This window comes from Euleptes europaea, chromosome 8 (genome assembly GCF_029931775.1).
Source record: "Euleptes europaea isolate rEulEur1 chromosome 8, rEulEur1.hap1, whole genome shotgun sequence".
Lineage (NCBI taxonomy): Eukaryota > Metazoa > Chordata > Lepidosauria > Squamata > Sphaerodactylidae > Euleptes > Euleptes europaea.
The window spans coordinates 40,951,745-40,964,165 of NC_079319.1; the positions used below are offsets into that span (position 1 = coordinate 40,951,745).

The 12,421-nt window shown below is 41.0% G+C and overlaps 1 protein-coding gene across 3 annotated transcripts in view; it reads right to left on the reverse strand.

The window, feature by feature from the left end:
* The window catches only part of CHD7 (chromodomain helicase DNA binding protein 7), a 190,723-nt gene that overhangs the window by 24,319 nt on the left and 153,983 nt on the right, over positions 1-12,421 (reverse strand). For all 3 annotated transcript variants that reach the window (XM_056854270.1, XM_056854271.1, XM_056854268.1), the window contains 8 exons: positions 8,605-8,815; positions 7,585-7,780; positions 7,208-7,375; positions 6,742-6,921; positions 5,545-5,655; positions 5,242-5,447; positions 2,880-3,079; positions 1,310-1,469 (listed from right to left, as the gene is read on the reverse strand). In XM_056854270.1, the coding sequence (XP_056710248.1) occupies positions 1,310-1,469; positions 2,880-3,079; positions 5,242-5,447; positions 5,545-5,655; positions 6,742-6,921; positions 7,208-7,375; positions 7,585-7,780; positions 8,605-8,815 (1,432 nt within the window). The remainder of the gene's footprint in view (positions 1-1,309; positions 1,470-2,879; positions 3,080-5,241; positions 5,448-5,544; positions 5,656-6,741; positions 6,922-7,207; positions 7,376-7,584; positions 7,781-8,604; positions 8,816-12,421) is intronic.

The following is a 12,421-nucleotide window of genomic DNA, read 5'->3' on the forward strand; positions in this document are numbered from 1 at the left end:
ATGAATGTCATAGTACAGGAATCAGAGGTTTGAGTAAACATTGAATGCTTTAAATGACATTGCAGAGAATGCGCCACTTGTTTTTGGTCACTTTGCAGATATGGATAATTATTATTTCTCTTACTCAAAGAAAAATCTCTACAATGCTGTCAAATATGAGTTCAACCATGTTTACGTGCCAAGTCCCATCTACCAGTGGGGCTTTTCCCAACTTTTCCCAACTTAAGACTGCCGCCTGTTCCCGCCATAAAACATCCAGTGAACACCCACAGAATGTTATATAACTTAATCCTTCTCCTGAATGACTGACAGGATTCAGGTTTATCACATGGTTCATCAACAAGAACAAGCAGGATCATTCCAAGGAACTCACACCAACAAGTTCTTACATGACATCAACTTAAGCAAAACCTTGGTGGGTTGGATAGGTACCTCACCAAACATAAAGTGCCTCCCCTTCCAGAGATACTGAGCATCCCTTATCTGGACTGCTTGGGACCAGAAGTGGTCCGTATTTTGGATCTTTCCGTATATTGGAATATTTCGGAATTTCTGTGTACACATAACGAGATATCTTGAAAATGGGACCCTAGTTCACTTTATACACATAGCTTGAATTAATTTAAACATTTTAAAAATAATTTTCTGTACATTGAACCATCAGAAAGCAAATGTGTAACTATCTCACCAGAATACCTGTATCAGCTGTTAAAAAAGAGCAACAACAAACTAACAATGGCAGGCTTTCAGTCTCCAACTATGATGCAATGTACACTGTATTTTGAGTAGAAACATTGAAAGCAGGCAGCACGGATCTGCCTGCTTGCCAGCTCGAAGAGTCCAGTTTTTGGATCAGTCTGGATATGGGATCTCTGGATAAGGGATACTCTAGTTGTGTGCATGTTTGTGAATATCTCCTCCTAAATACTGAAGAGTGTTAGAATAAACAGAGCAATCTAGGCAAACTGGACTGCTAAGAATTTGTACAAGGAGTTATATTTACAGTATCAGTGGCTTTCCTAATCAACAGTACAGCTAATTTTGGCTGTTGGGAGATAAGTCTGAGGAAAGAAATGCTTTTTTCTATGACCCTATCAATATGTTTAGTGATACACGGCCTCCTTAAAAGGCTTAGTAAAAGCTAAATCAACCAGAGAAAGCTTGCTTCAGTCAAACCAACACCTGAAGTGACTACAGATATACTACAAGTGAAAAACAATTATCACAGTCATCTACCTGACCTATACCATAGTACTTGGGTCCCATGGAAACACCCAATACTGGGTCGGAACTGGACTAAGAAACTTACTTGTTACAGTGATGCTTAAGGTGTTTCTTATAGCTATCCTCCTGAAATAAGGCATCAGGGTTGCAGCTTGCCAGCCAGTCAGCATTCTGTAGTACTGGTTGTGAACTTTGAGCTTTCACTTTTTTGCCTTTTCTTCCTCTGGGTACTGGAGCAGACAAGCCTAAGAAATACACACACATAAAGTTTTTAACAATACTTCCCTGTCAAAGGTGGACATCTGCCTATAAAGTCACTTTCATGGAGCCCATCTTGCAGCTCATTCACTCCTGACAAACTGCAACCACACATGTATGTGAACACTGATTTCAGAAAGCTCAATTTAGCCACTATTACATCACCTTCAGCTCTGACTAATCTGCACTGCATATATAGTGAGATACTACAAAAGTATATAACAGTCACAGAATGTGTGGTAGCACAGGTCGGCTAAGAACCTGAACTTTGATTTTTTTAAAAGAATCCAGCTAATTTCTAGTACTTATAATAGTATGAAATGTTTGAAAGCATGCAATCAATGCCTGGTGAAACCTTAAGTCAACTTGCTGAAAAAGATTTGTAATGGTCAAAGGGCAGGGCTTCCATATCCTTATGTAAAGCAATAAACACAAAGAACAAATTGAACATAATAAAATAATCTGTACCCAGTTTCCTAACTTGTATCATTTATACAGGTTGTGGAATTCAGCATTTCTTGTAGCAGCATTTGTGCTACTTTGGCATACAATTTTTGATTAATTTTTAAATATCACCCCCGCAATGTAGTTGGCACAATTTAGCCAGAGTTTACTGTGGAAACAATCAAGCATGAGCTTAATCAGTGATTTTCAAAAGTGTTTAGTTTTGACAAGGGTGGGGGACAAATATTTCCAACCTGCTCAGTCTCCTTGAAGGAATTACTAGCTTTGCGGCCTTGCAACAGCCCTTAGTGGTGAACTAAGCGAAGGGAGTGACCTGCTCAAAGTAAAGACTGGGAGCTTCATAGTTTAGGGGAGGATTTGAATCTGGGTGTCCCCCCCCCCCAATAAAAACAGCATTAGTCACTGCACTACATGACAGAATCTAGGTAAGCAGAGAGTAAGCAGATTTTGTGCAAAGGGTGGGGTGAGCAAGCTAAGGCTGCTTGTCCTGGATTTTCATCTAGTTGATATTAACTTTCTTTATCTGTTCTAAGGGCAGTCCACAGAAATCTATAATGCAGAAAATAATTTGCAATAGAGAAATGCAAAGACAAAGTTCTGTTGACACTGTAATGTTTTCACCGGTAAAAAGTTAAGTTTGGATATAAATTTATTTAATCTATTTTAATAAAACTATTTATAGAAGTGGGAAAGATGAGTTAATGGTAAGACACCTTCAGCAGCAATGCGAAAGCACTAATATACTTATCCAGGGTACCTGAGGGGGAGCTTGAGTTACTTGCTGATCAAAGATAAATAGCAAGAGGCCATTTTAAGATGTTACCCAGGAAGTATTGACCTACTCCTGGCTTAACTTCCAAGTCTGACAAGATCACACAACAATGTTTCACACAGCAGAGTTTGACATGAACCAGTAATATGAAGACACATACCAGAATGGTTAACCAAGGCTCGTGTTTGTCCATCTGCAGTTGGAGTGATCAAATCCCAGATGAAACTTTTGATATTTTCATCACCTTTGTAATGATTAAGACAATACACAAGGATAGTCCGGCAGATGGTTTCTACATCGTGTTCTGTTAGCTGGCGTTTGTAGCGCCCATGCAAGAGAATATCAGTCCAACGTCCCCAGCTACAAGAAAAATACAGAGCATACTAATCTAGAACTGGATTTCCCATTTTTACAGTAAATCCTGAGTGCCAGGTAGACTGGGAATTGCTGTGCTAACACAAACCTATTTTGAATTTGCAGGTCATGTTAGGGAATCCAGCTTTGAGCACCAAAACATTAAGAATATTTATTTTACTAAGCAGGCAATAAGTCCATTGCTCATAAAAGCCACAATTTAACTATACTGGAAATAATAAAATGCACATGTGTAACACTAATGGTCCTGGGTAGGCTATGAATAGGACGTTCTATCCCATAACGATTTCTGCAACCTTGAGATTTTTGAATCAGCTTAGGTTTGATCCTGTAATCCTCAAATTGTAAAAACTGTACACTACGTTACAGAGGCAACCTATGGACACAGTAAGGCACCCTGGTTTACACAACGAGTTATTTAAGGCATTACTTCAGCTGTGGAAGCATTCAGGTTTCACACAAGCAGGAATTTGTTGAGCTACAAAACACATGGTCTTGAAGCACAAAAGTTAAGCCAGCTGCATCTTCTAACTTATGAGGACCATAGTGACAACTATAAATGGAAGACCTCGGTATCAATATATCTAATAGTCAACATGGCTAAAACTGTAGATACTTAAATGTGCAGACTGTGGCCACATTGACAAAAGGGATGTTTTTCTTCAAATGTGAGGGACCCCTCAGGTTTGCAGAAAAATATGAAATCTTAAAGGGGGGTTGTAGAGCAGCAGTGGAGCCATGTGGCTGTGTGGCGAGAGCAGGGGGGGGCGGAATGGCCAGGCAGGCTCAGAGGCACAGAGAGGGCAGCCGAATGAGCCAACCGCCATGAGTCCAGCAGGTGGAGGAAGAGTATCAGAGAAGAATGGGGGAGACAGGAAGAGAAGGGGGCATGAGTGACAGAGAACAGATGTAAGAATGGCAGGGGGAATGGGATGAGCCCTCCCCGCAAGCGCCTTGTGGTCCCCTGCTTTAATTTTCAACATGGCTCATCTGTTCCTTGTGGTTCCCTGCTTTAATTTTCAACATGGCCCACCTGTAGATCCTTAAATCTGGAGACTGGGACCAAGACAAACAAGACATGTTTCTATAAACCTGAGAAAAGCCCCAGGTTTGCCACAAAATCTAAAAACAAATATAGTGGGGGGCTAACCCCCCAAAATGACAAAAGGAGCACCTGTAGCTTTAAGAAACAGATGCTCTGTGTGGCTGCTGCTAGGCAACTGCAATAGTATTGCCAGCCTTTCAGGTTTGGTTTCTGCCAGTAAAAGGCAGGGGAAGGGGACAGGGCCTTTTCCAAGGTTGTTTTGGCCTTTGAGAGGACTCATCAGGGCCAGGCCTGGCAGCAACTACCTGGCAACTTCCTACCACTTGACATACATGGCTCACCCGGCTGCTTGCTGCTATTCAACAGCACCCACCACACAAAACTGAGTGTAGTGTACTGGTCAGAGTTTCAGATTAGGATCAGGGAGAGCCAGGTTGAAATTACCAGTCTGCCATGAAAGCTCACTAGATGACCTTGGGCCAGTCACGTACTCTCAGCCTAACCTACCTCACAGAGTTGTTGAAATGATAAAATGGTGGAAAGAAGAATGATGTAAGCTGCTTTGGTCCCCACTGTGGAGAAAGGTGGGATATAAGAGAAATAAATAATATAGCTAAAGATGGGGTGGGGGCAGATCAAAGGTAGGTTGGTGGATGGCTGAGAAGGAGAGGACGTGAGGTTGCCAGGAACAGGAAAATAGTGTGGGGAGGGAGATATAGGAGAAAGTGAGTTGTCCCAGCATGCCCTTGAGGGTTCCTTCCATGCTACCAGGCCTGGCCCAGTGGCTGGCACAATACAACTGGGCCACAGTTTTCCCGGTTAGAGGATAATTGGGGGAAGGAGGGAAAGCTGAAGATGGAGTGCAGATAAAGGTAAGTTGGCTGGTCAGTGGAAGGAGAAAAGAAATCAGGAAAAGGTAAGAGTCTTTGGGGGCTTTTAGGGAAAGGGATGAAGAAATAGCGGGAGATGGAAAAATGAGATCTCCCTGGCAAATCCTTGCATGTCCCCTGCTTGTATATTCCCATGATATGAAAATTAAAGACCAAACAGTTAAAAACTACAACTATTTCACATAGTAAACTCAGGCATATTTTTTACTTACCCATAAACCAACAGATTCTTCTCAACTCTAAAGCATTCACTCCTTGCATAACCTTGGGATTTGTCTTGTGGCCTTCGAGGTTTTATACTAGGCTTTTCTTCAGAATCACTTTCCAGGTCTGAAAATTCCATTAGTTCATCTTCTTTGACTGCACTGTATAGTCTAGTTTGCTTTCTTACTCTTGGTGTATCAATAACAAGGTTGTTCTAAATTTTTAAAAAAAGGAAAGGGTTGATATTTTCCAAAAAAACATTTAAATGTATTTTAGTGATTGAAAAGAACTGGATAGTTTAAAGCTCTCACCCGTCCATTTAAGGCATCAATATCCAGTTCAGCTTTTTTTGCCCACTTCTGCCAGAAGTTAGGGTCATCTAAAGAAATGTCTGTCCTGTTACCAGACGCAACAAAACTAGCCTAGAACAACACAATACGCATGCTGATTAACATATTTTTCTGTGTTTATTCACTTCATTTCATTTTTAAAATCTATTGTAAGACAGTATAATTAATAAACCTACAATTTTACATTATGGGCAACTAGTGATCAAACAAAAGTGCAGTGCTGCCGTGGTTTAGCACACCTTCAGGATGGGGAGGCTGAGGTTTAGAATGTTCCTTATTGTCATTAGAAAAAAAGAGCTAAATTAGTCTGAGTCTTTGGTAGGTGCAGACAGTTTCTTCCCAAACATGGAATTGTCATTTGGAAGAAAAATGGCTATGGGGGGTGCATCACTTTGGGTGAATACAAATATGGCACTTTGCTCCCTTCTTTGGTGTCATAAATAAAGTTGCCAGGATAGGAGTTAAAGAGGGTGATGGCTGATTTCAATATCTCCAGAATTGTAACATCTCTTCTTCAGAGGGATATCTAACCTGTTATTGACAGATTACACATTTATTTGAGGCCATAATAGAACAGGTGCTAATGACTGCTGCACAATGCATAGAACTTCTCTAAAAGATATCCCAATGTTTTGCATGAATTACACATAATGTGAAAATTTTTATAGAATTTATAGAATTTGGCTTGAATCCAGCAGATTTCCGCAGCCAGAAGGTGGGGAGGAACGTTTGCTGATTCTCCCCTCCCTCTGACTTCCCCCTTGTGATGCTCCATTCTCTAAGAAACAGTAGTGTTATTGTTTTGGGCCGCAGGAAGAGAGGGGAAGTGTGAAAGTTGTGCTCCACTGACAGAAATCCTGTCCATTAGCAGAATTTTCAAACAGATCCAAGCCTCTGTCAATAGTAAAAGTCTCAAATCATTTCCTGTTGAGTTCACCACTACTTAATGTTGGGCACTTATTTTTCATGCTATATCTGTAATGCCTTATACTTGTGGAAGCTTGGTTTTGGTATAGCGAGACCTTGGGTCTTGCTTGTATGTTGGAGGTTCCAGAATCACACCTATGCTCGTATTTCTTAAAGACATAAAACCACAGTAAAGACCTTTTAATACACACTTCCTTTTATAACAGGAAATGTATCAAGTTCAATGCATACCTTGGCAAATGTAGAGCCTTTTCCCTCAGACTCAATCGTGATTGTGTGTGTGCGCCTCAAAAGAATCTGATCTATATCCTCCTCACAGAATTTAGACCCTTCATCCTCTTCATCCATTAGAGCTCCATAAGCCCCTTTCCGCAAAAGATCTTCTATTTCTTTTTTAGAAAGCTGCTGTACCTGTAATTGTGAGGGGGGGGGTCATCTTTTAAAAACTGATTATAGTTATGCCATAACACACAGCATTTTGTTTAACCCGTTCAAAAAGTACAACTGCCTTGTACTTTTGAAAGTCATACTATTTCTTATACTGGGAAAAAAGGAATGTCTTAATGAACATGTCCCCAAAATTGTTCAGTTATAAAACCAATTTCTCTTAGGTTAAGAAGCTATATAATATATAGAAAGCATATTACAAATTTATTTTTAAATCCCCCCTCTCTATATATATTATTTATAATCTCACCCCATTTGTTGCATTCTCTCTTCCACTCATGGACTGAAGCACAGCTTTATCAAGGCCGAGTTTTAAACTTGCTTTGTCAAACATTTCCCTTTCATAAGAATTCCTTGTTATTAGCCTGTAAATCTTCACAGATTTGCTCTGTCCTATCCTGTGACATCGAGCCTGAGCCTGAGAAATTATGAAAGAGGATTCAATTTGGGCAACACACAAAAACGAGGACATAGGATATATAAACTGTAGAACAATTCTTAGATCAAATAAAAAACTGGAAGAATACATGTGCACACACTTAAATTCTGCATATTTCCCAAGAGATAATTTTCTATTGGAAAAGTATTAAGGAAAATGTTTATGACAATTGCCTGTTACAGTAATACCTGGAGATCATTTTGAGGGTTCCAATCGGAATCAAAGATGATGCAGGTATCCGCAGCAGTAAGATTAATTCCTAAACCACCTGCTCTTGTACACAGTAGGAACACAAATCTGTCAGAATCAGGTCTGGAAAACCTATCAATAGCTGCTTGACGAAGGTTTCCTCTTACTCTGCCATCAATACGTTCATAGGGATACCTGGGGAAACAGAGCAACGTTATCAGCAGAGCCTAAGGAAAAGGATACCATCTATGCCAAAAATGAAAAAGAGAAACCAGTATGCTGATTTAGAATGAATTATGCAAACCAATACGATTTTCCTTCTGATTAACTTATTAGCCATTTTTTGATTAACTTTGGAAACATTCAATCAGAGGGTAAGTGGGAGATGGTAAATGGAGGCAAATGAAAATGGAGGGGGCAGAGAGTTCTAAAGAAGGCCTTCCAGTAGTCCCACTTTTCCATGTTTTCAAAATGTACTTCACAATCATAGGGGAAAGAAACTGGCTTATCTAAAAATGGAAGTGGAACTCCTCAGGATTCCAAGTTACAAATCAAACTTTAGATCCTGAATACACCAAACACAGAGAACTGGCTGTAAGCAGCATTACACCACTAAAGCTTTCCTGTAATATTTCACTCAATATTAGCATTGTTACAAGATCAACAAAATAATAAAGGTAGAAAATGATCTTTAAGCAGCTTTGTATATTAGTGAGAACTTCCACCCTAAAGATCTTCATTCAAATTGAAGACAGGTTTTAATTCTATTCATAATGTATATTAACTGTTAAAACAAATCTAGCCATAAACGAAAAGGTGGTCTATTATGGTTATGAGCAAAAGGTTAGACACAACTAATGGCATAATTATTGCTATACTTATACAAGTGCCATTTTCCTGGTTCACAATGTTAAGTGCCTTTGTTTGATTGTTTCCTCTCTTTGCAATACAGGTTAAATACTTGATAGCATGTTGAATAAATGCTATTTCCTAGAACCGGATTAGATTGTTGTTCTCACCGTCTTTGAATTAGGTAGTCTTCCAGTATGTCCAAGCAGCGCACCATCTGGGAAAAGATAAGCACCCTGTGGCCACCAGCCTTCAGTTTTGGCAGCAACTTGTCAATCAGCACTAGCTTGCCAGCAGCCTGGATCATTGCCTGGAGCTGAAAATCTGGAGAGTCAGGATTGTGTGTTTCTTTAAACTCTTCCAAAATTTTCTCTTCAGCACCTGCAGAGATTGGACAGCAATATGTGAATACTCTAAAGATTTTATTAATAAAACCAGGAACTTGCCTCCAGTTCCCTACACAGACTCTAAGAGATTTATAGGTGAAGAAATATTTACATAGCTGCATTTGCTTACCTAAAAATAAACTGGAAAAAAGATAAGCACAAATAAATAATAAAACCCAAGCTTCCAGCAAACAAGTTTCACAACAACACAGAGGTGCCAAGCCAGAAGTCATAACAAATTACGGGGCAGAGTGTGACGGAATAATTAATTAGGAAATTAAGGACAGTAAGACAACATCTAACAGCTAGGTGAAAGATGTAACAGCAAAACCAATTTCTGTTCAAGAAGTGTCCGAAATATATTAGCAGTCAAGACTCAAATAGTTTCTCATAGAAGCAGCATTCTGGTAATATATAAATTTTAATTTGAATACCCTGATAGAATTTCTATGAGGGAGATACTGAGAGCCAAAAGGAATATTGTTAGGCCACAGTGACAGTGGGGATATCCCCATGAGAAAATCTTATTGCCACAACATAGAAAAACAAAGGTGAAAGAGACTGAGAGCATAGCTGCTTCAGTACTTCAGTAATTGTGAATTAGTACCTAATTGGAAGGCAGCCAGATTCTAGAAGAATTGGCCAGTTGAGAAGAGTTGCATGAAGGTTTAGCTGGACTTCAAAGTCACACTTAAAGTTACCAAACTGCTTTAAAGCAATTTGTGTTCTTGTACATAATTTGCCTTTGACGTTTTGCTATATGAATGTCTTACTAAAAGTGAAAATAGTACATTAAAAATACTTAACTTGGAAGAGAAAAAATAAGGTCATACGTAGTAGTGTGTGACTAAAACTTTTTGTAAGATAACATTCAGACACCTGTGGTACACAAAATCAAAGTGATCCCTTTTCAGGTAGTGTACAGACCCACAACCCATGTTTACTAATATTTCAATTTTAGTGTAGCACAGCTTGAGGGTGCTGTTAAATCCAAAACTACAACTTGGTGTTTAAATGTCTTTTAAAACCTTAATGGGAAAATGTCCTATCACAATTGATAAGCAAACAGGATAAACTTCTCAGATCAGGACAATGATTTGGACAACCTATTTTTTCTCTGCCTCCTATCTTCAGCTACATTTATTATTTATGTACTTATTTATATCCCACCTTGCTCCAGCGTGGGGACCAAAGCACTTTGCATCATTCTCTTCTTGTTATCCTCACAACCATCCTGTGAGAAAGGTTAGGCTGAAAGTATATGACTGGCCCTACATCACCTGTTGACTGGTGATCCGAACCGGAGTCTCCCACATCCTAGCATGAAACTCTGACTGCTATACCATACTAACTTTCATATGGTGGCTACTGTTGAACAGCTGCAAGCAGTCAGGCCTAGGTGAGTGATGCAAGACAGGTAGTAGCAGGTAGCCTGGTGGTTGCTACCAGGCCTGGCTGAATGAGTCCTTTCTCAAAGACCAAAACAGCCTTGGAAAGGGCCCTACACCTTGCCTGCTTTTTACTGACAAAAACCAAGCCTAGAATGCTGTGGTTGCCTAGGAATGGCCACTGACTGCTTCTTTTATCATTTTTGCGTTTTTTTTAATCCCCCATGTATTTTTTTCCTGAAAACCTGGGGAGCTTTTCCAATTTGTTAAAAGATCCATCTTGGCCCATCACAGGTCCAGTCTCTGGATTTAAGTATCCTTAGATTTGGCTAACTTTGCAATTAGAACATACAAGTGGGGACCCACATGAAACCTGTGGGAGCAGCCATCCTATTACCCTTGTCTTTCCTTCATCCCCTGTCCCCACCCCTTCTCTCTCTCTCTGTCCCTCATTTTCTCTCTCTGTCCCCCCACCCCATCACTATTTCTCTGGTTCTTCTCCCCACAACACCTCCTGCCACTCTTCCTCTCTCTCCCCCAATACCTGTCAGTCTTCCTCTCATTTGCCCTCCCCCGAGAAACTTCTGTCATTTATTCTCTCTTTAGCTCTCTATTCCTGCCACCCTAGATCCTACCGTCACTCTCTTACACATACACTTTCTCTCTCTCCTTCTCTGTGCTCCCTTCCATTATTCTTTCACTCTCTGCCTCTCTCTCTTGTTCCCTTGCCTGCTGCTGACTAGACTAGTTCTTCCTCCCCCCTCCAACCCAGAGCACCACTGCCAGAGAGCTAGCAAAAGCAGGCCTGGCTGCCAGCAACAATTCTCCGCTCCTCGATTCCCCCAGCTACCCAGCCAGCAGCTTCACCCCCTATCGTCAGCATGGCGCTTGGCTGCCTTTCCCCCCACTGTCAGTGAAGCCCTCAGCTGCCTCTCCCTACCCATGATCAGAGCGTCATTGAGCTGCTTCTCTCCCCCTGCCTCGGAGTGTCTTGCTTGCCCACTTCCCTCCCATCACAGGTAGGGCAGGCCAAGTTGGGCGCAATTCATGTGGTGGGACCAGCTCCACTTCTGGAAGCAGTTCCTCCTTCCCACCTCGTCCCTGCCAGCTCTCCAGCTCACAACATCATTGCAGCTGCATTAATGCACTTGAGGTCTTGATTTTTGGGGGTGATTTAAACACTCCAATGTATTTTTTAAAAGTTCTCAGATTTGTTGGCAACCCTGGTGGGGGAGGGGGGGTGTCACTGAAGTTTGTAGAACCATCTGTTTTCTTTCTCTGAGGCCCTGATCTGTGAATTTAGATCTCAGTAGATGGGGGTCCCTCTTGGCTATTAGAATATATGATGTTAAGGTCAACTATCTGTATTGTATTTCCTCAAAAGAAAGATGAACTTAACATATGACAACCCCCTTACAATGTTAGATGCTTTAAAAAGTGCTGAAGCAGGCTAAACCAAGTGGCCCCTGCGGTCCTGGAGGTGTAGTAGAGTCCATTTGGCTCAAATCCAGGCTGCAGTGGGTGTACACTCACCCACTGAGTCATCATCACTGTGGTCTGGTTCCAAGTGGAGCAATCTCTGCCATGCAACCAGCACCACAGAGACACCGTGGCTCAACTTACTCCTGGCCACCATGGCCTTCCAGGACAGAGGCCTACTGGGAATATATCCAGCAAGTTAAAGGGCTAGTCCAGCCCTGGCCTTTTCATCCTTATCTGTGACAGCTAGGGGAAGATTTTTTTCTTTGGTGGCCATATTCCTATGGAACGGGTAGCCAGCTGCAGCAAGGGTAACCTTTTGTTCAATTCAGATGGCAGAGGAAGGCTGCATTGTTTAGGCAGGATTTTCCTTACTTAGTTTTAATGCCAGAAGAGGTTGCTGGTTATTGCCATATCATGTCAGGTTCTGGTTGGTTTCAAATTGTCTGATTTTATTGTAAACTTTGGGGAAACAAGGAAAAAGGGGCATAGAAATATAGTAGCTGTTTCTTCATAAAGAGGAGATGTGAGCAAAAGATTACTCTCAGGTATCCTCCTCAAAAACAAACAAACAAACAAACAAAACAAATCAGTGGGTTATAGATCAAATCAAGCCTGAACTGACCCTAGAAGCTAAAATGACTAAACTGAGGCTAGCGTATTTTGGTCACATTATGAGAAGACAACAGTCACTGGAAAAGACAGTCATGCTAGGAAAAGTTGAGGGCAACAGG